The 24,052-nt window shown below is 45.2% G+C and overlaps 1 protein-coding gene across 8 annotated transcripts in view; it reads left to right on the top strand.

The window, feature by feature from the left end:
- The window catches only part of epb41l2 (erythrocyte membrane protein band 4.1 like 2), a 61,413-nt gene that overhangs the window by 18,911 nt on the left and 18,450 nt on the right, over positions 1-24,052 (top strand). For all 8 annotated transcript variants that reach the window (XM_063001788.1, XM_063001794.1, XM_063001793.1 and 5 more), the window contains exons 4-13: positions 2,179-2,349; positions 7,277-7,381; positions 8,518-8,560; positions 13,537-13,612; positions 15,348-15,566; positions 15,941-16,028; positions 16,246-16,398; positions 16,788-16,885; positions 19,745-19,917; positions 21,541-21,626. In XM_063001788.1, coding sequence (XP_062857858.1) covers positions 2,179-2,349; positions 7,277-7,381; positions 8,518-8,560; positions 13,537-13,612; positions 15,348-15,566; positions 15,941-16,028; positions 16,246-16,398; positions 16,788-16,885; positions 19,745-19,917; positions 21,541-21,626 — 1,212 coding nt within the window. The remainder of the gene's footprint in view (positions 1-2,178; positions 2,350-7,276; positions 7,382-8,517; positions 8,561-13,536; positions 13,613-15,347; positions 15,567-15,940; positions 16,029-16,245; positions 16,399-16,787; positions 16,886-19,744; positions 19,918-21,540; positions 21,627-24,052) is intronic.

The raw sequence follows: 24,052 nt of genomic DNA, 5'->3' as shown, positions 1-24,052 counted from the left end.
ATAAAAGAAAAAAAAAAGAAAACATTAAGAGGCTTCCAGTCTAGTGACGTCAATTCAGTGCGCAGTAGCATTAGCTTACATGTAGCAATATTCCTATTTTGACTCGTTAACGACTTCGTCAGAGGATCCAGTGATGATAGACAGAAGAATCTCCATAAAACAAAACCTAACAGCTCTGGAACATTTTTTATGGCTACAGGATGCGAGAGAGGCAATTTTCTAAATCTCCATTCATATTTCCCATTCAAAATTTCTCTTAGACCCGGGTTACCAAATATGGGCATAACAACATGGCGTGGCCTACAATATGACGACACGACTTCAGTCATGCTTCAGATATTTCCAACAGTTTGTGGAAGGCCCTTTCCTGTTCCAGCATGACTGCCACTGTGCAGAAAGTGAGGTCCATGAAGACCTGGTTGGATGAGTTTGATCATGCATACCAAACCCGACGTCTGACAAAAAGCCTGGTCGGCACGGTGGCTCGGTGGGTAGCACTGTCGCCTCACAGCAAGAAGGTCCTGGGTTCGATCCTCAGGTTGGGCGGTCCGGGTCCTTTCTGTGTGGAGTTTGCATGTTCTCCCCGTGCCCGCATGGGTTTCCTCCAGGTGCTCCGGTTTCCTCCCACAGTCCAAAGACGTTCAAGTGAGGTGAATTGGAGATACAAAATTGTCCATGACTGTGTTTGACATTAAACTTGTGAACTGATGAATCTTGTGTACTGAGTACTACCTGTTCTGTCATGAATGTAACCACAGTGTAAAACATGATGTTAAAATCCTAATAAACAAACAAACTGAGCCTGAGTGTGTACAGAGGGTCGCGCTCCTCTCCGAATTCCTCCATCGCTTGTGCCTGTCTGAGTCTTTGTTACATTGACAAGGTCGTGTTTTCCCATCTGGTTTTCTTTCTCTGACACACCCCACATTTGGATTGGCTGCGTTTATGAGAGAGAGACTCTGTGATAAATCTTTACATCACGTCTCCTCTAAAATTACAAGGTGAGCGTGTTTCTGTGGGAGATCTTTGCTACAAACCCAGATGTTTCACTATGAATGGACCATGGCTGAGCTACCTGTAGCTGTTAATTAAATCCACGTTGGGGCGGCACGTTGGCTCTGTGGGTAGCAAGAAGGTCCTGGGCTCGATTCCCAGGTGGAGCGGTCTGAGTCTTTTCTGTGTGGAGTTTACATGTTCTCCCCGTGTCTGCGTTGGTTTCCTCCGGGAGCTCCGGTTTACTCCCACAGTCCAAAAGCACTGAATTGCTCTATAGGTGAATGGGTGTATGTGTGTTTGCCCTGCAATGGACTGGTGCCCCATCCAGGGTGTTACTGTGTGCCTTGCGCCCATTGAAAAGCTGGGATAGGCTCCAGCACACCCCCCGCGACCATGATTTTGTGTGAGTGAGTGAGCGAGTGAGTGATAAATCATGTGTAACCAGTAACTACCAAAGTGTGTAAAACATGATGTTAAAATCCTAATAAAGTAAAATAAATAAATTAAACCCACATGTAGTTCATGTGGAGACGATGTGGATGAAATTCTACCAGCCAGACTTGAGAACGTGGTGGAAGACTCCTCCTCCTCCTCCACCACGCTGTCCATCGTTTTGTAGCAAGCTGTAGCCTAGTGGTTAGGGTACTGGAGTAGTAATCAGAAGGTCACTGGTTCAAGCCTTACCACTGCCCGGTTGCTGCTGTTGGAACCTTGAGCAAGGCCCTTAACCCTCAATTGCTCAGATTGTATACTGTAGCTGTACTGTAAGTCGCTTTGGATAAAGGCGTCTGCTAAATGCTGAAAATGTAAATGTAAATGTAAAGTTTTTCCTGAACTGTTTACTTTAAATCTGTGTGATTTGTTATTCCTTTGCCCCGATTGCTTAAAAATGAGTGAGGAAATATCCTGGATGAAGCTGTCTGTTTTCTCCATCCTTTAATTCAGAATCCACCCAGTGATCTCATCTCACTACGATCCGCTCAGTGGAAACCATGTGCTTAGGCTGTAAGCATGTATGTGGGCGTGTTAGTGTTAGTGTTAGCGTTAGCGCGGATTGCAGACCACGCCGTACTGCGCAGACTTCGGTTCCGTCTGTTTATGTTCTGTCTGCTGCATGAAAAATAGATTGATTGTTATTTTATTTGTTATTTTTGTTCCCGTTCTGTGCCGCTTCAACTTCAGCCCGAGAGGGACGGTGGAGCCGAGCAGAAGGTCGGGGAGGAGCAGGACAGAGCTGAAGACGGGGTGCAGGAGAGCGGCGTCGCTTCTCCTCTGAAGTCGGGGAAGAAGACAAAGATGGTGATGTGTCACGTGACCATGCTGGATGGGAACCAGTTTGAGTGTGAAGTGGAGGTAAGATCATAAGGTGGTGAGGGTCACTCTGCCAGCCAGTTTCTGAGTCATTGTTTAGCTATTATGAAGTTTGTATTTGACGTTTGCACCCCGCCCAAACGTGACAGCGGGAATTTATCTGGTTTTAACCATCAAGAGAAGATTTCCGCTCGGTCAGATTTAATCGGAGCAGCAGATTTTTGTCTCTCTGTGTTTCTGAGGCGTGTGAAAGATCTGCAGCTCTGCTTCTAATGTAAAATGAACCATCATCTGCTGGACATGCACATAAAACCAGCATAAAACACAGATTCCTGCTGTAAATGTAGACGATATGGCAACATGCTGTTATAAAAACATACCAACAAACAAACATCAGCTGGACATGAGTTTAAACCACTTTTATAATTAGCAGCATCGATCAATCTTTATTGGTTAGCAAGGTAATTGACTCACTGTCAGCATCCCTAATTTAAAATAATCATTTGGTCCCAATATTAATGTTCATACTTCTGTTCCACACCCCCTAAATAAAAGCCCAACTTTCATCCAGTGGTGTTTGATTGTGTGTGTGTGTGTGTGTGTGTGTGTGTGTGTGTGTGTGTGTGTGTGTGTGTGTGTGTGTGTGTGTGTGTGTGTGTGTGTGTGTTAGGCAGTAGTAATGCTTTAATAGGATCAGTCAAGGTGCTGAGTGAGGGCTTTACTAACAACCAGGTGGGTCTGATCCTCACACTGATTGGTCAGTGTCTGCTGTGGTGTCTGCTGGAGTTGGTCAGGGTGGGGGGCGGGGGTAACCCCGAGGGTGGATCAGAGAGGTGAACTACTAATTAAAGCTGCTGCTACACTTCAGTCTTGAAGAATCCCCTGTAATTGTAGCTGATCGTGTGGATGTGTGTGGAGGTGATGGTTGTTGGGTAGGTTGTGTGTGTGTGTGTGTGTATAGTTGTGTGTATGTGTTGGTCTTTTAATGTGTGTGTGTTTATGGTTGTGTGCATATGCATGTGTGTGTGTATGTATGAATATGTTTGTATGTGTGTAAGATGTGTTTGGGTGTGTGTTGTGTTTGGTTGAGTGTGTATGGTGTGTGTGTGTATATACTTGTGTGTGAGGTGTGTTTGTGAGTGGTGTTTGTGTATGCATGTGTGAGGTGTGTGTTTATGTATGGTTGTGTGTGTGTTTGGATGTGTGCTAGTGTGTGGGGTGTGTTTGTGTGTATGGTGTGTTTGTGTGTATGTGTATGGTTGTGTGGGGTGTGTTTGTGTGTATGGTGTGTATGTGTATGGTTGTGTGTGTGTGTGTGTGTATGGTGTGTATGTGTATGGTGTGTGTGTGTGTGTGTGTGTGTGTGTGTGTGTGTGTGTGTGTGTGTGTGTGTGTGTGTATGGTTGTGAGTGTGTATGTGTATGGTTGTGTGTGTATGAATGTGTACTAGTGTGTGGGGTATGTATGGTTGTGTGTGGGGAGGTGTGTGTGTGCGTGCGTGCATATGCATGTGTGAGAGGTGTGTGTGTGTTTGTGTGAATGGGTGTGTGTGTATGGTTGTGCACATTGTTAGGTGTGTGTATGAATGTGTGTGAGATGTGTTAGGGAGTGTGTGTGTGTGTGTGTGTGTTAATTTGTATAGTTGTGTGTGCGACCAGATTTTGGAGCTGGTTCAGTCTCTGTCCCAAAATCAGTAGTCAGTTCTTACCTGCTTAACTCGGGGCCCCTCTATTACTGATGGCTAACACATGCTTCCTCCAAAACATGTAAAGCCACCATCACTCTTTGAACCGCTCTCCTCTAAGCATGTTCAGCTGCATTAATTACTCTATTCTGCATATCTGAGCTCCCGATTGGTAGACGTGACAGTCTCTGCTACTCATCCCACCCCATCTCAAAGAACAGGACCAAACATGCTCTCTTGGACTTCCGGCCACACTTCGCATTTTCATTGTCAGAATATGGGATTGTTTTTTTCTGTGTTCTTTCGATGTAGCCAATGCTCTCGCTCTCTCTCTCTCTCTTCTCTGCGTTAGAAAGTAGGACATTTGGACTGGCACTGGTTATGCTCATCAGCCAATCACAGGTCTCACTGCTCACCATGTGATGCTACTGTTCCATTAATCCTGCCAGTGCTGCTGAGTTTGATCTGGAAAAATCAGCGTTCAGCATGTGTTTATATCAGTGACTGACCTTCTGGCTCACTTCATCACCCCTCCCTTGTTTTGTAGTGCTGAGCTTTTCCTTGGAGACTCATTGGGCTGTAACTTCTTGGACAGTCCATCCCTGTCGACAGATGTGAGGTTGTGAGGCCGTTTTGAAGGTGTCCGAGAACTTATCCAATCTGGCTTTACCGTCTTATCTCGATAGGGTCTGTCTGAAAAACTAGTGAGCTGCCTTGCTGCCTACCTGATGAGCTGCCTCAGTAGAGAGGATTCTAATGAGACATCAAACTTGTTAGGCAGATTATTTAGACGCACTGCTTAGACAGGGATTACGGCGAATATGTCACCACAGTTTCGCTTACTAAGCTAACACAGTGAACCTCAGCCCACTAGCCCACTAGCATGCCAGCAAACGTCTCCCTCTGTGTACCGAAAACGGTTCAACTGTCGCTGATGAGCCTGAATTTATTTAAATAAACGACACTTTTATACGAATCAAAAATCAGTAAGAATTTATTTACATTCAAAAGGAACTCTGTTAGTTGCTTCACATTCGTCCACCCTGTTCGTCATTTTTTGCGAGAAAAGTTGTGCCACACTGAATGCTGGGATTGCCTTCAGCACTTATTCATTCAGATTATAGCTTTGAATTAAGGCGCCTTAGTAGGCAGCATTTTAAGGCATCTACGAATTTAGACATGCCTTCTTCTCGGGGGAGCGTAGCATGACGTAAAATGCGTCTGTGTAGAGAGATCACTAGGTTTTCGGACAGACCCGTAGTGTACACATGAAGATCTGGGCGTCCCCCTGTGTGTTACGTGTGTATAAATGAGGCTGTATTACTCTAGTGCACTACTGAGGTTGGGCAAAGCTGAAACCCTGTGATGGATTGGCGGTTTTCCGGCTGAACTGGACCTGCCGTGACCCTGTTGTTGACGAAAACCAAACGGAAAAAGACTCAGCAGAGCCGGTCTGTGTCCGTCTGCTGTTTGTTTTTGTGTGAATCATCTGCTTTCCTAATGCACCTACATTTTACTGGCTCGTTTGAGCAAAATCAATACTGCACTGCGCTTCCCAGAATCCATTAGTGCATGTTAGTGTGCACATGGGTGTGTGGGTGTGTTTACCCTCTTTAATGGTCCTTGACTGGTTATGACCCTCCAGTCTGGAGCAGTCGGGGAGCAGCAGTTAGATTTTTATCCTCCATTATGCTCCATCCCTTCGTCCCATACTTTGATCTGCTGTTTGGAGAGGGGTTGATTTTGGGCTCTTGGGTTTTGCTTGTGTTAAAATGTGTCACTCACACGGTTTAGGGTCTTCACTTCAGATCTGAACGATTTGGATGGTTTTCTGGTCTTTAGAGCAAGATGAGCTGGTTTCAATATTTCAGAAACCTGATTTCTGATCCTGTGAGCTGTAGATCTGCCAGAAAAGCCTTGTTGATGGAGGTCTGAGTAGATGGAAAAAATCTCAGAAAGCAGAACATGCCAAACTTCAAAACGGATCATTGTTTTCAATGATATCCTCCCAGGAGTCGAATCATTGATTCCTCATTAGTAGCATGGTCCAGGTCCTGATGCAGCAAAGCATCCCCGGGTCATCGCACCACCTTGTTTAACAGTTGCTGAAATGTTCCAGACAGACAGACAGACAGACAGACAGACAGACAGACAGACAGACAGACAGACAGACAGACAGACAGACAGCTCTCTGTAGAGTCAGACACAGCAAGATCATCTAAAAAGTTCCAAATTTGATTTGTCTGAATAATTTTAATTGATAGTTTGAATAATTTTCCCATAAAGCCCAGTTTTGCTGAGTCTCTTGTGTTGTGGAGTCAGGAACCCTAATTATTATTATTATTTTGCTGAGACGGGAAATCTACATTTGAAGATAATAGCACTCGCTGCGGTTTGGTGAAGTCGTAGTATAAGACAGGACTTTGTAACCCCCTCTCTATATTAAGATATTTCAACATTAATTATCCCTCAACTTTCATAGAATTTCCATCAGTCGTAGTGTTAGGCATTGTGTTCCTGTATAACTTTTAAGAAGTGGGCACAGGGGTGGTGTTGAATAAATTGTTCCTTACCTGTGTAACATGTGTAACATCGCTGTGTAACATCACGCTTCATTGAAGGACCTGAATTATTGGGCTTGAATGATCAGATCAGAAGGGGGCACTTACTTTTTCACACCGCTGTAGATTGTCTAAAATGTAACATCAAGGTCACAGAGGGGTGTTTGTTCCGGGAACATCGTGACACCACCAACACTGCTCTATTGTCTGAAAGAGGAACAGGTCCAGTATTTCGGGATTTATGGACCCGTCGTTCCACCAGATGCCAACATCTGCCGGTCGTCTGCTCTCCTTCATCATGTCGATCACCCCTGACTCAGAATAACGTCCCCTGTTGTCCCTGCTTTTGTCCTCAGGCAGCAGAAATGCAGTGGTGGTGGTGGTGGTGTAGGCAAGTCTGGTCTGGTTCAGTCCTAAATTCTTTCACTCACACACATCAAACATCAAAGAGACGTCTGTGTCTGGTATTTTTGGCGACATTTGGCCCCGTCATTCCTCAAGAGTCTTGCTCACACACGCATACACACACACACACACACACACGCAATTGTGCGCACACACACAAGGCTGGTCATCATTTTTGTCATTTTTTTCTCACACTGAATTCTAGTAAATATGTCTAGTGGGAAATCTGTGCTAGGAACAGCTAGTTTGATTCATCTTCAGACAAAATCACTGACTTACTGGAACGTTTTCCTCTTTTTCTGTCTCGGTCACTCTGCAGAAACGAGCTAAGGGTCAGTACCTGTTCTTCAAGGTGTGTGAACATCTGAACCTGTTGGAGAAGGATTACTTTGATCTGAGCTTTAAGAACAATGCTGACCAGAAGGTGAGTAGATCTCATCATAGTGTTCAGAATCAACACACCAACACACTCAGTCAGGCACCCACACCTACAGGCGGGTACACACTCTGGACAGAGCACCAATCCACTGCAGGAATCTGGAGCAACCAACCCACCTTCTGCATGCTTTGGGCCTACAAAACTAAAAATGCTTGGTTTCTTAAACACTAGGAAATACACTCACTCACTTTCTAAACCGGGTGCTGGAGCCTATCCCAGCTTTTCAATGGGCACAAGGCACACAGTAACACCCTGGATGGGGCGCCAGTCCATCGCAGGGCAAACATACACACACACACACACACACATTCACTTATAGGGCAATTTAGTGTCTCCAATTAATCTGACTGCATGTTTTGACTGTGGGAGGAAACCGGAGCTCCTGGAGGAAACCCACGCAGACACGGGGAGAACATGCAAACTCCACACAGGAAGGACCCAGACCGCCCCGCCTAGGGATCAAACCCAGGACCTTCTTGCTGTGAGGCGACAGTGCTACCCACCGAGCCACCGTGCCGCCCACTAGGAAATACGGTGGAGATGAATGGGTAGTCGTAGCTCAGTGGTTAAGGTACTGGACTAATAATCATAAGGTTGCCGGTTCAAGCCCTACCATCACCAAGTTGCCACTGTAGGGCCCCTGAGCAAGGCCCTTAACCCTCAGTTGCTCAAAATTGTCATCAGTGATAATTGTAAGTTTAAGCGTCTGCTAAATGTCAAATTTTAATGGAGCAAAATACACCAGTATGAACAAAAGTATGTGGACACCTGACCATGAGCTTGTTGGCCTTTAAGTCATTAATTACATTTATGCTATGCTGATTTGCTTCAGTCACCTGCTGGTATTGTAAACAGGAAAAAAAATCCAAGAGCAACAACAGCCCAGCCTAAGAGAACTGACCACACAACACTGAAGCATGTACCACATATACGTGTTTGTTGTTTATTCACAGACGAGTCTGGGTTCTGTGGATGCCTGCCAACAATTCTAACCCAAATATTTTGGAATGCAGCCCGAGACGAGTGTGTTTCAACCCCCAACCGCTACGGTTGTGATTTTATTAAGCTAATATCTCAAACGATCGGATTCTGTTAACTCTTAATCTCTGTTGTTTTGCTAGTGTTGGCTGGATCCCACCAAGGAGATCAAACGTCAGATCAGAAGTAAGTACCACCCACCAGCCTCAGTTACAGCAGTGCTGCATTAACACCATGTTGGTTTTGGCACTCGATTTTCAGCAAACAAAACGTTTATGACGCTTCACTTCCCAGTATAACTTTTTATGTTAAACAATCCTGTTAGAGAAAGAACTCAGTCGTGCCGAATTTATTTCATTTTTGAGCAAATGATTTGTGTTGATATTCACGTTTATAAGAGGTCAGTACCAACAGTCTATCAGCTTGTCGCTCTCGCTGCTTTAATAAGTTCAAATTCAGTCTAAATGTGTTGTTGGTAGCTGTGGTGTGTCTGATTAGTAGAGTTTATCACATGAAACACAACGTCCAGAGATCCTGTAAAAGTCCTTATGAGCAACAACCCTCCCAAAAAACCTTTAAATATTAAAAAACAAACCATTTTATTATTATTATTATCATATTATTAGAAGTAAGAGTATTATATTATTTTATTAATAAGCATTATTTTATGACTTATTTTATTCTGTGTGGAGTTTGCATGTTCTCCCCGTGTCTGTGTGGGTTTCCTCCGGTAACTCCGGTTTCCTCCCACAGTCTAAAGACGTGCAGGTGAGGTGAATTGGAGATACCAAACTGTCCATGACTGTGTTTGACATTAAACTTGTGAACTGATGAATCTTGTGTAACGAGTGACTATCGTTTCATGTTATGAATGTAACCAAAATGTAAAACATGACGTTTAAATCCTAATTAGTAAATAAATTGTATTATAAGGCTAATGTAATAGGTTAAGAAATAAAAAAGAAGAGAAAGATAAAAAAGGGGGGGAAATGAGGATGCTTGTTCCCCATCCACACTGATCCATCACTGCTTTGTTCTGTTACATAGCAACAAACATCTCGCGAAACTCCACTACGTGCCCTGTAAGAGTACGTGCACACCCCTCACGTTTACTGAGTTCAGGTGTTTCATCCAGACCTGCTACTCACAGCATGACCGTAAAGCAAGACACAGTTTGAAACTAAAAACTTTGGATGAATTAAAATCATCTTTTGTCTGTGCTTGACCCTACAGATGCCCATGGCTGGTGTGCGCATACTTATGGCCCAGTAATGTACATTTTTAACAAATAAAGTAATTTGTTTATATTTCATGTTTTTCTTTGCAATTCCTTTTGTATAAACGCAGTAAAATATGCATGGGATCTTTTAGATTTAGTTCTCAAGCGCAATTAAGTCATTCATCATCAGTAACAGTGACAGACCAGAGGGAACTGTGTATTTTTAGAAAGGTCATGAGTATAAAATAGTTCCAGTGTAGTGTTTGCTGGTCCCATCAGTCTAACTGACCTAGATTGGACCCTGAGCAGAACCATATCACCCATCTTCATCTTGCGCTCTGTATTTACACCCCTGCCTCTTTCTGTCTCTCTTTCTGTTCATTTGTTCTCCCCTCGCCCCTACTGTCTCCGTCCTGGGTACAATATGGCTAGTGTTAGGGAGTTCTGAGAGCGTGGGATGCCAGGCTGGTTTATTAGCGTACATTCCTCTCAGAAGAATTTAATTCCACACAATTGCAGCACATGGAGGTCGTGTATCTGAGAGATGTTCACCACACATCATGTTGTATGAAAGAACACGTTCAGTGGACGTGGCCTGGTTTCTTCAGCTCTTCAGCGAGAACCCAAAACCCAACCCTGAGAGCGAGAGCTGATGTTCAGTCTACCAGAGGAACACTGAGACAGGTGAACTCAATTTGCTGTCAGTTCTTCACCTCGGTGGTTTACAGAGGATCCCACCTCATAGGCACTGATGCAGTGGCCACTCTGGACCTCTCAGAAACCAAACTGCTGAAACCCAAAAGTGGTTGCTAATGGGGACACTAGAGACTTTTACAGAGCGGTTTTAGGTGATTGTAACCAACTGGAAGTCTAACCAACTAATGAATCTTGCCATGTAAATCCACTGTATGAGTTTGTAAAGGTTTTAAGATGATACAGAGACTTCAAATCGATCCATCAAAGAGCAAAAAATCACACTTTTTCTAGTCGTATCCAATTACCCAATTACATAACAAACAGAATGGCGCAATCTGTATGGACTAGATGCCGCGTCGTACACACCAAATTGACTCATTCATACCTATTGAGATGTGAAATATGTCATACCATCCTAACAATAAAACACAACATTATTGAATGTCACAAATACAGTACAATAAGGAAACAACTTGGAATCCCAAATAATATAATAGAAGTTTTCAACTCTAAACATTATAAAGAAGTTATAAAATGTCTCGCAAATACTGGACTAATCACAAACATCTGAAAACAGACATCAAAAATCTAATGAATTACCTCTCAGCCACGATTATTAATTTCATGTAGACATGGTGTTAAACCCCTCAGTCAACCAATCATTCACGAATATAAAACTGAGGACTCGCATACGAAGATAAATGAAACAAAAATGAAACAAGACCGACCATGACTTGGAAAAATAAATAAATAAATAAAAAAACTTCAATGTTCCTGCCATGAATGTAACCAATGTGTTAACATGGCGTATAGCAATAAAACAAACAAACAAACAAACCCAATTACATTACGCGTCCCCTATACTGATATTGATCTCCACTCTGATTGAGGAGAGCGAGACTGACACATGCCCCGTCCGACACGTGCAGTAGCCGACCGCATCTTTTTACCTGCGCGTGGCGAGTTCATATGCGGATCAGCTTTGTGTACGGAGAGCCACACCCTGATCAGCATTATTTCTCGACTCTGTGCATTTGCCATCAGTCAGCCAGCAGAGGTCGTAATTGCATCAGTTATGAAGTCCCGGCTCCGGCTCTTTAACCCTGTATGAACAACAGCCAATCGTTGTTCATGTAGCCGCCCAGCCTGCGCTGTCTGTTTCTTTACTCCAGCCAGCAGATGTGGATTCTTACAAAGAGCCTCGGCATGACTGGAGGCCATGACCACACTGTAATCTCTGTATTCTTCTGCCACTCAGGTCGGCGCCACAACCTGACAGTAGGAGTCGCTGTAGCAGCCTTCACTTAGTCAGATACAGTCAGTTGTGTTTGTTGAGCTCCTTAGACTCGAACCCACAGCTCTGGTCGTGACAGAGTTTGGCTAGCATACGTTTTACCGGCCAGTGCAGTTTGGTTACCGATGTGTTGCATCATGATAGCTGTCGATCTCTGGAGGTTTGAACCTTCTGGTTCCAGATGAACTCTTACTCCCTGTTTCACTGGTGGTTGCTAGGTTACTTACCATGCCTTAGGGAATTATGGGATAGAGCGTGGTGTCATCTAATACCTAATCCAGGATAAATCTAATCTGCTGTGTGTGATGGAGAAACAGATGGAGGGGAAAAGAGAGAGAGAGGATGTTTGGCACTGTGTTATCTGTACATTTTGCGTTTGTTTTTGCTTGTACTGATGTCTGAGGGGCGATCAGGAGAAGTTCCAGAGGGACTTGTGACATTTTGGGCAGATTAGTTTAATCTTGTTGACATTTTATACTTTATATTTTGGGCAGTAAATCAGGATGCTGTCCTCAGTGTTCCACAATTGTACTTGATTTATGATTTCAGCCAGTAGGACTGGTCAACTGTAATCAAATTCCTCAGTCGAATCCACTTTGCTCTCAACAGTCTTTGGGACATTGATTTTACAAGGTGTTGTTGCTCCATTATTGCATCAAGGTTCTGACTGATTGCTTCTCATTTGTCAGCAGCACATTTAAGCTCAAAATCTCCCTTTCTACCACATCTGGAAAAATCAATTTTTTATGCATTTTTCTCCCATTTTAGTTTAGCGTAGCCAATCCGCAGCTGAAGACCCCAATGGCGTCCAAGGAGGGAATATATTTGCCTGACACACATTCCCTCCGATGTGTGCGCAGTTTTTTTTTTTTATGCATTTTCCTCCCGATTTAAAACACTCAATTTTATCTTCCGCTGCTACCAGAGATACCAGATTGCATCCGAGGAGAGCACGTCACTGTACACGCCTCTTCCGACTTGTGTACAGCCCTCCTCTTCTCGCCCCTGAAGACCCACCCACAGATACGGTGGCCAATTAGTATCTGCTGCAGGCACTGCCAATTACAGGCGCCCCGGTCAACCAAGGTCCTTACACAGCTTTTATAACCCCACCCCTTAGTCCGGTCTTTCCCACCCAGCAGACTGGAGGCCCAGCTGACCGGTAGCAGAGCCCAGATTCAAACCCAGGAGCTCAGAATCTTGGCGGATTATCCTGCTGTGCCACCCGGGCGCCCAAAAGTGCATTTTAAATACAGATGTGGTGACTAGAGAGGCCATGGCATTTCCACCCACAGAACTGCCGCTCAGTGGATTTTTTTTTTGGTTTTTTCACACTTTTCGTGTAAACTTGCATATAAAATGGGCAGATCAGCGATTTCTGATACTCGAACTAGCCTGATCTGGTCCTACAACCATGCCAGAGCAGGTCAAAGTCAAAATGGGACTTTGATGTTGTTATGAATAATTATAAGCAAATAGGTGTGGTTTGTCTTTTGGTCTGAGAACTGTATACAGTCAGGTTAGTGTCTCTGGGCCAGCTTTGATTTCTGAGTAAAGTCTTTGCTAAATTGGCTATGATCATTGCTGAAAACGAGCTCCTATTAAAAGAGTTTAATCCATAACAGGAAAATGACCAAAAACAACCCTAATATTCAAAATGAATGTTTGCAAAATAGGCTTACTGTTTGATTCAGTTCTTAAAGGACAGGTGTCTGTTCTCACGAGTACCAGTGAGCCACTGAGCTCCGATACGAATCCTATTATATTAGTGTGCAGGTAGACCTGGTCTTCAGTGTAAAGAACAATCAACAAGCCTAGACAAAGGAACACAAAGTGCAGTGTACGGAGAACAGTAAGGTGTGTGTGTGTGTGTGTGTGTGTGTGTGTGTGTGTGTGTGTGTGTGTGTGTGTGTTGCATACATGGTTTTCACTCCACAATGCTTTTTTTTTCAGATTCTCAGTGGCAGTTTGCATTCAACGTGAAGTTCTACCCACCAGATCCCTCCCAGCTCAGTGAAGATATAACCAGGTACCCACATACAAACACCAACACAAGAACCTGGGTGCAGTTCTGTGGGTGTGTTGAGTCCGTGAGATCCACCGAGTTTGAAACATCAAACTGGTTTCATCGGTCCCATAGAAAGCACAAAGCCTTTATTGAAGGGAGTCCTGCAGAACTGAACCTTTTTATCAGGCGGGTGGGTGGGTGCAGTTCATTGTGGTGTAATCAAAAGCTCGCTTGTGGTCACCTGCTGTGTCGGTGTCATTTATTTCCGAATGTGCTGGCACACCGACTGGAGTTTCTGTTTGCTAATAAGCCACACTGCCGGACCTGTCATCATCTATAAAGAGATGGAGAAAGTCTAGCAACCGTTCAGCTTTGAGAAGTTACAAAAACATGGTGTACAAAGACAGTGAGCAACCTGAATCCTCCCAAAAATTGTTAGAAATAGGCTTACTGTTTGAGTTCTCGCTAAGCTTTTTTTTTTATTTTTTATAACCCCTTTTTCTCCCACTTTAGCGCATCCAATTTCTACCCGTCAGTCATTCTCTCACCAGTGCTGGTCCCCGCTCCTGATTGGGGCTGACGAAGCCGTTCCACGTCTCCTCCGACACATACACAGCAATCGACCGTCTTATCACCTACACTTGACGAGTGTAGCGTGGCGAAGCACTGCGTACGGAGGATCACACCCTTCCACCGCACTCCTTCCCATCTCCATGCAGGCGCCACCAACCAGCTAGCAGAGGGCATAATCGCACTAGACTGAGAGAGAGTCCGCATCCGGCTAAGTCCCGCCCCCATCTGAACAACCGGCCAATCGTTCATGCAGCCGCCCAGCCTTCAGCCGGCAAGGCAGAGCTGAGTTTCGATACCATGTATCCGGGATCTCAGCTCTGGTGAAGAGCGTATGTTTTACCGCTGCGCCACCTGAGCGGCCTCTCTAAGCTTTTTCAATGCTGTACGATGTTTTTAGTAGCCACAGTAGTCAGACACGACCGATTACTACTCCTCCCACCCTCACCGCTTCCAATCAAAATATAAAAGTGAGGAAGCTTTTTGAAGATCTCTCCTATAAAGAGATTGAGAAAGTCTAGCAACCGTCCAGCTTTGAGAAGTTCCAAAGTGAGCAACCTGAATCTTCCCGAAAATTGTAGAAATAGGCTTACTGTTTGAGTTGTCGCTTATTCAGTTATTGCATCCTTTCTCAAGGGTAACAAATTCATCCAAATAAGCATGTTTACACTGATTAGGGGTCCAATAGTGGTGCGCTTTACATCAGTACAGTGTGCGGCTGCTCACCCATGAAAGCCATGAAGCTCCATAAAGACCTGGATGCAGGGGAGGAGCTTCAGACCTCACTGGTCCTGTCTCAGAAGTGTGTGTGTGGCATCAGGGCAGTTGTAGTCTAGCGGTTAAGGTACTGGACTAGTAATCAGAAGGTTGCCGGTTTAAGCCCCACCACTGCCAGGTTGCCACTGTTGGACCCTTGAGCAAGGCCCTTATCCCTCAGTTGCTTAGATTGTATACTATTACAGTACTGTTAGTTGCTTTGGATAAAAGCGTCTGCTAAATGTTGAAAATGTAAATGTAGATCACGTTGAAAACTATATTGGATCATCTACCCTAGCAGGGTCGACATTTTAAGCTCTCACACACACACATCTACATACAGAGCTCTCACATATCACGTTTGGTCACGTTCTTCATCTCTCTCTCTCTCTCTCTCTCGCTCTCTCTCTCTCTCTCTCTCTTCCTGCAGGTATCTGTTGTGTCTGCAGTTGAGACAGGACATCCTTTCGGGACGGTTGCCGTGTTCGTTTGTTACGTTAACACTGCTCGGTTCGTACACTCTGCAGGCTGAACTGGGAGATCAGGAATCCAGTGAGCAGCTGCTTCACTCCATCAGTGATTTCCAGTTCGCTCCCAACCAGACCAAAGAGCTGGAGGAGAAAGTGGTGGAACTGCATAAAGCTCACCGGTGTGTGCCATCTCATCTACCTTACCTCCCTGGTACAGCCAGAAATATTAAAACACAGGCAGAATGTTTTCATTTTAGTCTTTTGATGATTCAGAGCTGTTATCTAAATATTATAATTATAATCACTGACACAACATAAAGTTTATGGATTTGTTTTTAGTTTGTGTGGAATTACAGAGCTGATAAGATCATTCTTTTCTCTCTCTCTCTCTTTCTCTCTCTCTCTCTCTCTCTCTCTCTCTCTCTCTCTGTCTGTCTGTCTGTCTGTCTGTCTGTCTGTGTGTCTGTGTCTGTGTCTGTGTGTGTGTGTGTGTGTGTGTGTGTGTGTGTGTGTGTGTGTGTGTGTGTGTGTGTGTGTGTGTGTGTGTGTGTAGGGGGATGACTCCTGCTCAAGCTGATATTCAGTTTTTGGAAAATGCCAAGAAACTCTCCATGTATGGTGTCGACCTGCATCATGCGAAGGTAAATTCGTCCACATCACTGAGTTTGATCCTCTGTTTCAGCCACATTGCTCTGTGCATCAGATCAGGCATAAAGCCATGCGGTCTCTATACAGTCACAATGGTAGTGCAATGGATCGTACTGTACGTCTAAAGCTACTATAGTCAGACATCTAGGAACGATAACCCCTCAGCCATCAAGCGGTCTCACTGTGTGCGTATGTGTGTGTGTGTGACAGGATTCAGATGGAGTGGACATCATGTTGGGAGTGTGTGCTAATGGGCTGCTGATCTACAAGGATCGTCTGAGGATCAACCGCTTTGCCTGGCCCAAAATCCTCAAGATCTCCTACAAACGAAGCAACTTCTACATCAAGATCAGACCAGGAGAGGTGCATACACACACGCACACACACACACACACAGCTAGGATGTTTAATGGAGACCTCTAGGTTAACTTAGTGTTCAGTGTACTAAATCTGTAACATAGTACGGTGGTAGTGGAGAAACACGGAGGGCACAGCGTCACCCTGATCCAGCTCTTTCTTTGAGAATCCATCAATGGCCAGTGTATAGGGGGTAATGGGGGTGGGTGCTAGTCTACGGTTTTCCTTGACCAGAGTGTCTGTAAGGAAAGGGGTGGGGGGGGGGGGGTAAGCGGCAGAGGGAATTGGAAATGACCAAATTGGAAGTAAATGGAGAAAAAAAATTGCCATTCCTGTTGCAGCTGTAACGTGTGTGTGTGTGTGTGTGTGTGTGCGTGTGTGTGTGTGTGCGACAGACGGAGCAGTTTGAGAGCACAGTTGGATTTAAACTGCCTAATCATCGTGCGGCTAAGAGGGTCTGGAAGGTCTGTGTGGAGCATCACACCTTCTTCAGGTAAACACAAATACACACAAGCCACACCCCCTCCATTATTACTGACAGGTACAGTTACATAAGCCACACCCCCTTCATTAATACTGACAGGTACAGTTACATAAGCCACACCCCCTTCATTAATACTGACAGAAACAGTTACATAAGCCACGCCTCCTTCATTAGCACTGACAGGTACAGTTACAGAAGCCACGCCTCCTTCATTAATACTGACAGAAACAGTTACATAAGCCACGCCTCCTTCATTAATACTGACAGGTACAGTTACATAAGCCACACCCCCTCCATTATTACTGACAGGTACAGTTACATAAGCCACACCCCCTTCATTAATACTGACAGGTACAGTTACATAAGCCACACCCCCTTCATTAATACTGACAGAAACAGTTACATAAGCCACGCCTCCTTCATTAGCACTGACAGGTACAGTTACAGAAGCCACGCCTCCTTCATTAATACTGACAGAAACAGTTACATAAGCCACGCCTCCTTCATTAGCACTAACAGAAACAGTTACATAAGCCACGCCTCCTTCATTAGCACTAACAGATAGTTACAGAAGCCACGCCTCCTTCATTAGCACTAACAGAAACAGTTACATAAGCCACGCCTCCTTCATTAGCACTAACAGATACAGTTACAGAAGCCACGCCTCCTTCATTAGCACTAACAGGTACAGATACAAAAGCCACGCCTCCTTCATTAGCACTAACAGGTACAGATACAAAAGCCACGCCTCCTTCATTAGCACTAACAGGTACAGATACAAAAGCCACGCCTCCTTCATTAGCACTAACAGGTACAGATACAGAAGCCACGCCCCTCCATTAGCACTGACAGGTACAGATACATAAGCCACGCCTCCTTCGTCAGTGCTGACAGGTTTAGATACAGAAACAAACCACACCCCCTTTATTAGTACTTACAGATACAGATGCCACACCCCTTTATTAGTATTGACAGAAACAGAAGCCACACCCCCTTTATTAGTACTTACAGATACAGAAGCCACACCCCTTTCATTAGTACTGACAGGTTTAGATATAGGGTGTGTTCGAAAAGCTAGTGAGCTCTCTACATAGGCAGCATTTTACGTCATCCTGTGCACGCTCCCGAGAAGGAGGCTGTTCGAAATCCTAGATGCCTTAAAATCCTCACTTCTGAGGCATCTTATTATTTCAATGTTATTTTGGCTCAAGAACGAGTGAGCATCCGATGCTGCCTTAGTGATCAAGACAATCCCAGCATTCATGGCTGACGGGGCGGAGAAACGAATGGAGTTATTTTCAAACGTAAATAAAATATTACTGATTTTTAACTTGTATAAACTTGTACCGAGTGTTTTTATTTGCAAGTTCGGGCTTGTCAGGAAATTTAACCGTTATCGGTACATGAAGGGAGATGTTATTGACGTTAGCGTGCTGTGCTACCTCAGTTTATTGGTTTTAATGGCGAGATGCTAAATGCTAAACGCGAAATGCTAAACCCGATGGAATCGTAATCTAAGTAGTGCGTTCGAATAACCTGACTTATAAGTCAATGACTTATTAGAATCCTCTCTACTAAGTCAGCTGCCTATGTAGACAGTAAGACAGCAAGGCAGCTCCCTAGGTTTTCGAACACACACATAGAAGCCACGCCTCCTTCATTAGCACTGACTAGTACAGTTACAGAAGCCACGCCTCCTTAATTAACCCCAGAGAGGGCAAGTGCAACAGCCCCCTCTTTCAATTGATTGTCCTGATGTTTGTAGGTTTATTGTAGTTGCTCTATGTTGGAAAGACTGTGTGTGTGTGTGTGTGTGTGTGTGTGTGTGTGTGTGTGTGTGTGTGTGTGTGTGTGTGTCTGGTGTATTTATGTTCATTGATGTGTGTAATGGTCCTGTCGCCAGGGAGATTAAACCCTTTCTACTTCCTGTTTGCACTGCAGGCCAGCACTAAGCACACACACTTTTCCACTTCACCGGAGTGACCACAGCTGGGTAAAGTTTGTCCACTCCTCACTCAGACTGACGCTTTGGCCCCATGGTGAAGCCGTGGCCCTCGGACATGGACGCTTCCTGTATCGATCACTATTATTGGCATGAGTGAAAAAGAAACGTGTTACTTCTGTAGAACTAACTCACGCAGCTTCAGTTTCAAGTGTACATACGGTCGTTACAGACGGGTGCACTATGGTACTATGGTAGAAAACCCAACTAATAATTATATAAAACCAATTCTATGCTTCCAAATTTGTAGCAAAACTTTGGGTAAGGTTTTTTTCCTGCCCTGTGTGAAAAGCAAACTCAGCTGCATGTAACATTTTTAAGATCTATTGTATTGTTGATTGCCTGGGAGAGCAACTCCATATTAATGATCGTAGCTTTGGAGTAGGATGTTTAACATGGTCATGGTCACAAACACATACTTGTAGTTTGGTTGGTTACTTGTAAATGTGCCACTTAAATTCGCTGAACATGACCGGGGGTGGTTTAACTTTTGGATGATCCTCAGCATCCTGTTTGATAAGGCCGTGTAGGGGCGGCGTTTTTGGTGCTCACTGTTTGTCTGCTGCTAAATTTTCTGCTAGATCTGATGTTTTTATGTTCAAACCCTCGCCGTCTGCAGCCACGCATTCCTGCACTGAATTAACAGAGGAGACTGATAATGCGCGTACATTCACACCACACACACACACACACACACACACACACACAAACATAAAGATGTTTTGCTAAAGCTGATCTGCTTAGATCTTGTGTAAATGTGTGTAAATGTCTGTGTGTATAATGTGTGTGTGTGTGTGTGTGTGTTTCTATTCAATTGTCATTTGATGCCTAATTTCATTTGAATGACACTTTTGTGTCTCTTTCAGGTTGACGAACCCCGAACAGCCCACTAAGTCCAAGTTCCTGACGTTGGGTTCGAGGTTCCGTTACAGCGGTAGAACACAGGCTCAAACCCGCCAGGCGAGTTCTCTGATCGACCGTCCGGCACCTCAGTTCACCCGAACTGCCAGCAAACGCATCTCACGCAGCTTCGATGCAGGTAACGATGACATCAGTATTATAATCATCATTATTATGATTATTACTGATGACTCTCAGATGGTGCAGCGGTAAATTACACTAGCCCAATATCACTGGGATTTGTGATGCACATATGCAGAGAATTTTGGGATTTCTCCACTAATGCCAAACTTGATGATTAGAAAACTGTTGAGTGGGTGTAGGTGCTGCACACTGCAAGAGCGTCTTGCCTCATCTTGTAAGCGTGTCCCACATCTGTGGGGCTTTACATCAGGTACTTTGCTTTTCTCCCACCTCCTAAAAACATGCATATCCCAGATTGTTTGGAAGCTGGCGTCAGAGTGCTGGACACCCCTGGAGCTGAGAGGATTAAGGGCCTTCCTCAAGGGCCCAACAGTGCCATGCTGAACCGACAATCTTCCGATTGATAGCCCAAAGCTTTACCCACTAGGCTACTACTGTATTGTGAAAATGGTGGCTCGGTGGGTAGCACTCGCAGCAAGAAGGTCCTGGGTTCGATTCCTAGTTGGAGAGATACAGGTTCTTTCTGTGTGGAGTTTGCATGTTCTCCCCGTGTCTGTGTGGGTTTCCTCCGGTAGCTCCGGTTTCCTCCCACAGTACAAAAACAGGCAAGTGAGGTGAACTGGAGATACAAAATTGTTCATGACTGTGTTTGACATTAAAGATCTGAACTGATGAATCTTGTGTAGCCAGCGACTACCTCTTCTGTCATTAATGTAAAACATGACGTTAACATCCTAATAAATAAATAAATAAATAAATATTACACAACTGGTGACAATGAATGTGGCTGAAACATCGGAGCAATATTAAGAAAAGGTGTCCACTTACTTTTGCTCATGATGTGAACAGTGCAACATTAAATCTTAGATAGTAAGAAGACGTACCATTTTTCAGAGATGTTCGGACTCCCCTGTGCAACTGGATCAAGCTGATCAAGGACTTAATTTTAAAAAGGGAACTGAGTGGTACAAGAACAGTCAGATTCAACATCAGGACCATGTTGTTGCCATGACACCGTAACCGTGACGGTCACCTCGTCATCCTTCTGCTGAACTGGAAGCAGGACCAGGTGGTTCAGAAGTGATGAAAGGTGCTGAGCTGAGATCCCAAATCTGCCATCCATCCAGCTGACCTCATTTCTGAGCATCTGGAACTTCACTGCACTTTTACATGAGCAGCGCCCCCTGCTGGAGCCTCGGATCACGTACAACCTGAACACATCATGCACACTGTGTGGCAGAAAGTATGTGAACACTTCTGTCTGTTTGTGGCAAGAGTCTGGGGAAGGCCCTTTCCTGCTCCAGCATGACTGTATCCTGCATTGAGCCCTGGCTTCATTCCACTGGAACATCTTTAGGATGAACTGGACCATGGATTTGTGGATTAATACATCCTTTTTTTAACGTTCTTCAGTAAATACACAGATAAAAGTATGTGGACACCTGACCTCAAACTTGCTGGACCGTCACATTTCCAAACCATGACCAATAATATGGAGTTAAAATTTGAAATTAAAATGATAAATGAGACCCAGGACCTGTAGATGATTTGAACATTTAAGATCTCACGTTCGCAGCTCTGTGATGATTAACGCTGCTGTGTTTCGTCCACCCCACAGGTCCGGTGGTGAGCGTGAGTGACCGTAGCTATGCCCCGGGAGAGAACGGACACGACCCCGCACTGGAACTCTCCTCCGATTCTAAGGTGAGGAAGAACCGTTCTCTTCATCTTCTCATTTTTCTCACAGGTCTGAAGATCTGGAAGGCGACTGTATTTGTGTAAATATTGTTATTGCTTTGATGATGTATAAAAATCTTCTGATTAAAATGAATCCCGTCACTCCATCACATCCTTCACGACTGCTCGACTGTCTGGAGGCAGGCTGACCCCTAGATGCCCTTCCTCTTGAGAGCGATGCTACTGACCAACGTACAAAGAGCTTTTATTAGAGCCTCAGATCGGACTGGTTACTTTGGAAAGGTGCAAACAGGTTCTGCTGGTTCGTCCTAACTGGATTGTGAGCAGAACTTCCTCAGAGCTCAGAAATTCCCCAAGCTCGTGTTAAGGAGAGAAGTTAGGTAGCTCCATGCCCTGTACCCTTCTGTCATCCTCGCTCCTTTTCTACACTGGACATCCTTTCCTTTTCACCCTCACACATAAACGGTGGCAATTTTTCCACTGCACAGAGGTTCCAGCTGATTAGTTCTAGGTACGTTTTGTCTCCGAGTTCCTAATCTAGATCGATGTGAATAAACAACCGAGAAGATATTAAGCGCTATTGCTGGTCTTGTGGAGCCTGGCACCACTGCTGAGAATCTCGAGCTCTTGAGTTTGTATCCGGACTGGACCCAGACAGTGTTGCTGACCTGGCCGGGTGTCCAACAGGCACAATTGTCTCTGTATGAAAAAAGGAGGTTGAAAAGAGTTTCAGAGTAGCACAGTCGCCACACAGCAAGAAGGTCCTGGGTTCGATTCCCAGGTGGAGCGGACCGGGTCCTTACTGTGTGGAGTTTGCATGTTCCCACCGTGTCTGCGTGGGTTTCCTCCGGGAGCTCCGGTTTCCTCTCACAGTCCAAAGACGTGCAAGTGAGGTGAATTACACCAGCCAGATGCTACAGATGCTTGTGTTCCTGCACTACTCTTAGCCAGACAGCAGGAGTCACTGTTGCAGCTGCAGTAAGAAGAAACCCAATCCTACCTTACCTCACTCAGACACCTTCAATTGTGGCCTCAAATTCGTGTCCTCAGCGGTGGGCTGGTGTGTAATCCGCTGCACCACCAAAGTACTACGCAAAACGAGTGGACTTCCTGGTCAGTGCCGCTCCAAATTAAAAGCAGCGGTGTCTGTCTGTCTCAGTGAAGAATTTTGATGACTTCTTGCCCACTTTGTGCAGTGGAAAAACACCCTAGTTAATAAAGAGCCCATAGAAACCAGTGCCCCCTTTTCTCCTTCTTTAAGTGTACCTGTACTACCCCTTACCCCTCAATCCTAACCAACCAGTCCCTCCCGAACCCCTGCAATGCCCTCAGCTGTCTGAATACTAATGCTGTTTCTCTTTCCTCCTCTTCTCTCCTGCACTGTCGTTTTCCACGTCTCTTCCTCATGCCCACCTCTGCCCTCATTCTTCCCCTCTTTCTTTTCACCCCTGCATGCCACCCATCACTCGCCCCTCAGTCGCTCTTTATGTTCCCGTTCTCTCCCTCCTCATCCTCTCTGTCGTCGCTCCCTCCCACGCTGGACACCATCTCCGAATTCGAGGGCCTGTCCGATATCTCCGAGGACGACCTCGAACCGGAACTCGAACATGAACACGCCCCTGAACCCACCTCACCGGAGCCTGACGCGGGGCACGGCCTCTTCGACTCGAACCCTTCGGACTGTGCCGCGTTGCCCGCGCTGGAAGTCCCCGATCTTGCCCAGCCTGTTTCTGACGCCCCCGCCGAGCCCCGCTCGCCCCCAGGTTCCACGCTGCTGGCTTTGATAAAGAGCGCCCGCTTGCTGGATGAGGACGGCCTGCCATGCTCCTGCTTTGTCCTTATTTTGGCTGTATTTCTCTCAGCCTGCCACTCGGTGGCGCTCTCCCTGGCGTTAGCGCTCCCGCTAGCCTTGTCGCTGTGCTACCTGGAGCCAAAAGTTCATATCCGATTCTGGCCAGTGGAGGTCGCGGGGGATTCCGCCTCTCAGGAAGAGATGTGCGACCCAGCGGCCTGACGACCATGCCAGCCCATGCCAGTCCATGATCCGCTGCTTTAATTTGTGCTTCGCCAGCTGTTATGCTACTAGATGCCGCTTATTTAGTTCCTCCTTTGTTTGCTATGGTAAAATTTCCGTGATGAAGCCACAGTCTCACTAGAATCTTCAAAATAAGCCGGTCCGAGTTGAGACTCAGACGTGTTACAGCTGTGGCTAACATAAAGTTCGTCAGGTGTTTTACAGGATTCATAAATACAGCTGTAAATGAAATGCTACCTGCGCCACGTTTCGTATGTGTGGCAGAACCTGTCCCATAGTGTTCTGGTGAGCTGGGTTTGATCCTTGCTTCCATTTACGGTCTATGAACCTAGGTACATGTGTCCTGTGTCCTTCTGGGTTTCCAGCAGGTACTTTGGTTTCCTCCCACCTTTTAAAA

The sequence above is a fragment of the Trichomycterus rosablanca genome, chromosome 9 (assembly GCF_030014385.1).
Source record: "Trichomycterus rosablanca isolate fTriRos1 chromosome 9, fTriRos1.hap1, whole genome shotgun sequence".
NCBI lineage: Eukaryota > Metazoa > Chordata > Actinopteri > Siluriformes > Trichomycteridae > Trichomycterus > Trichomycterus rosablanca.
Note: the sequence above shows the minus strand (reverse complement) of the source record. Positions and strands in the feature narration are given on the sequence as shown.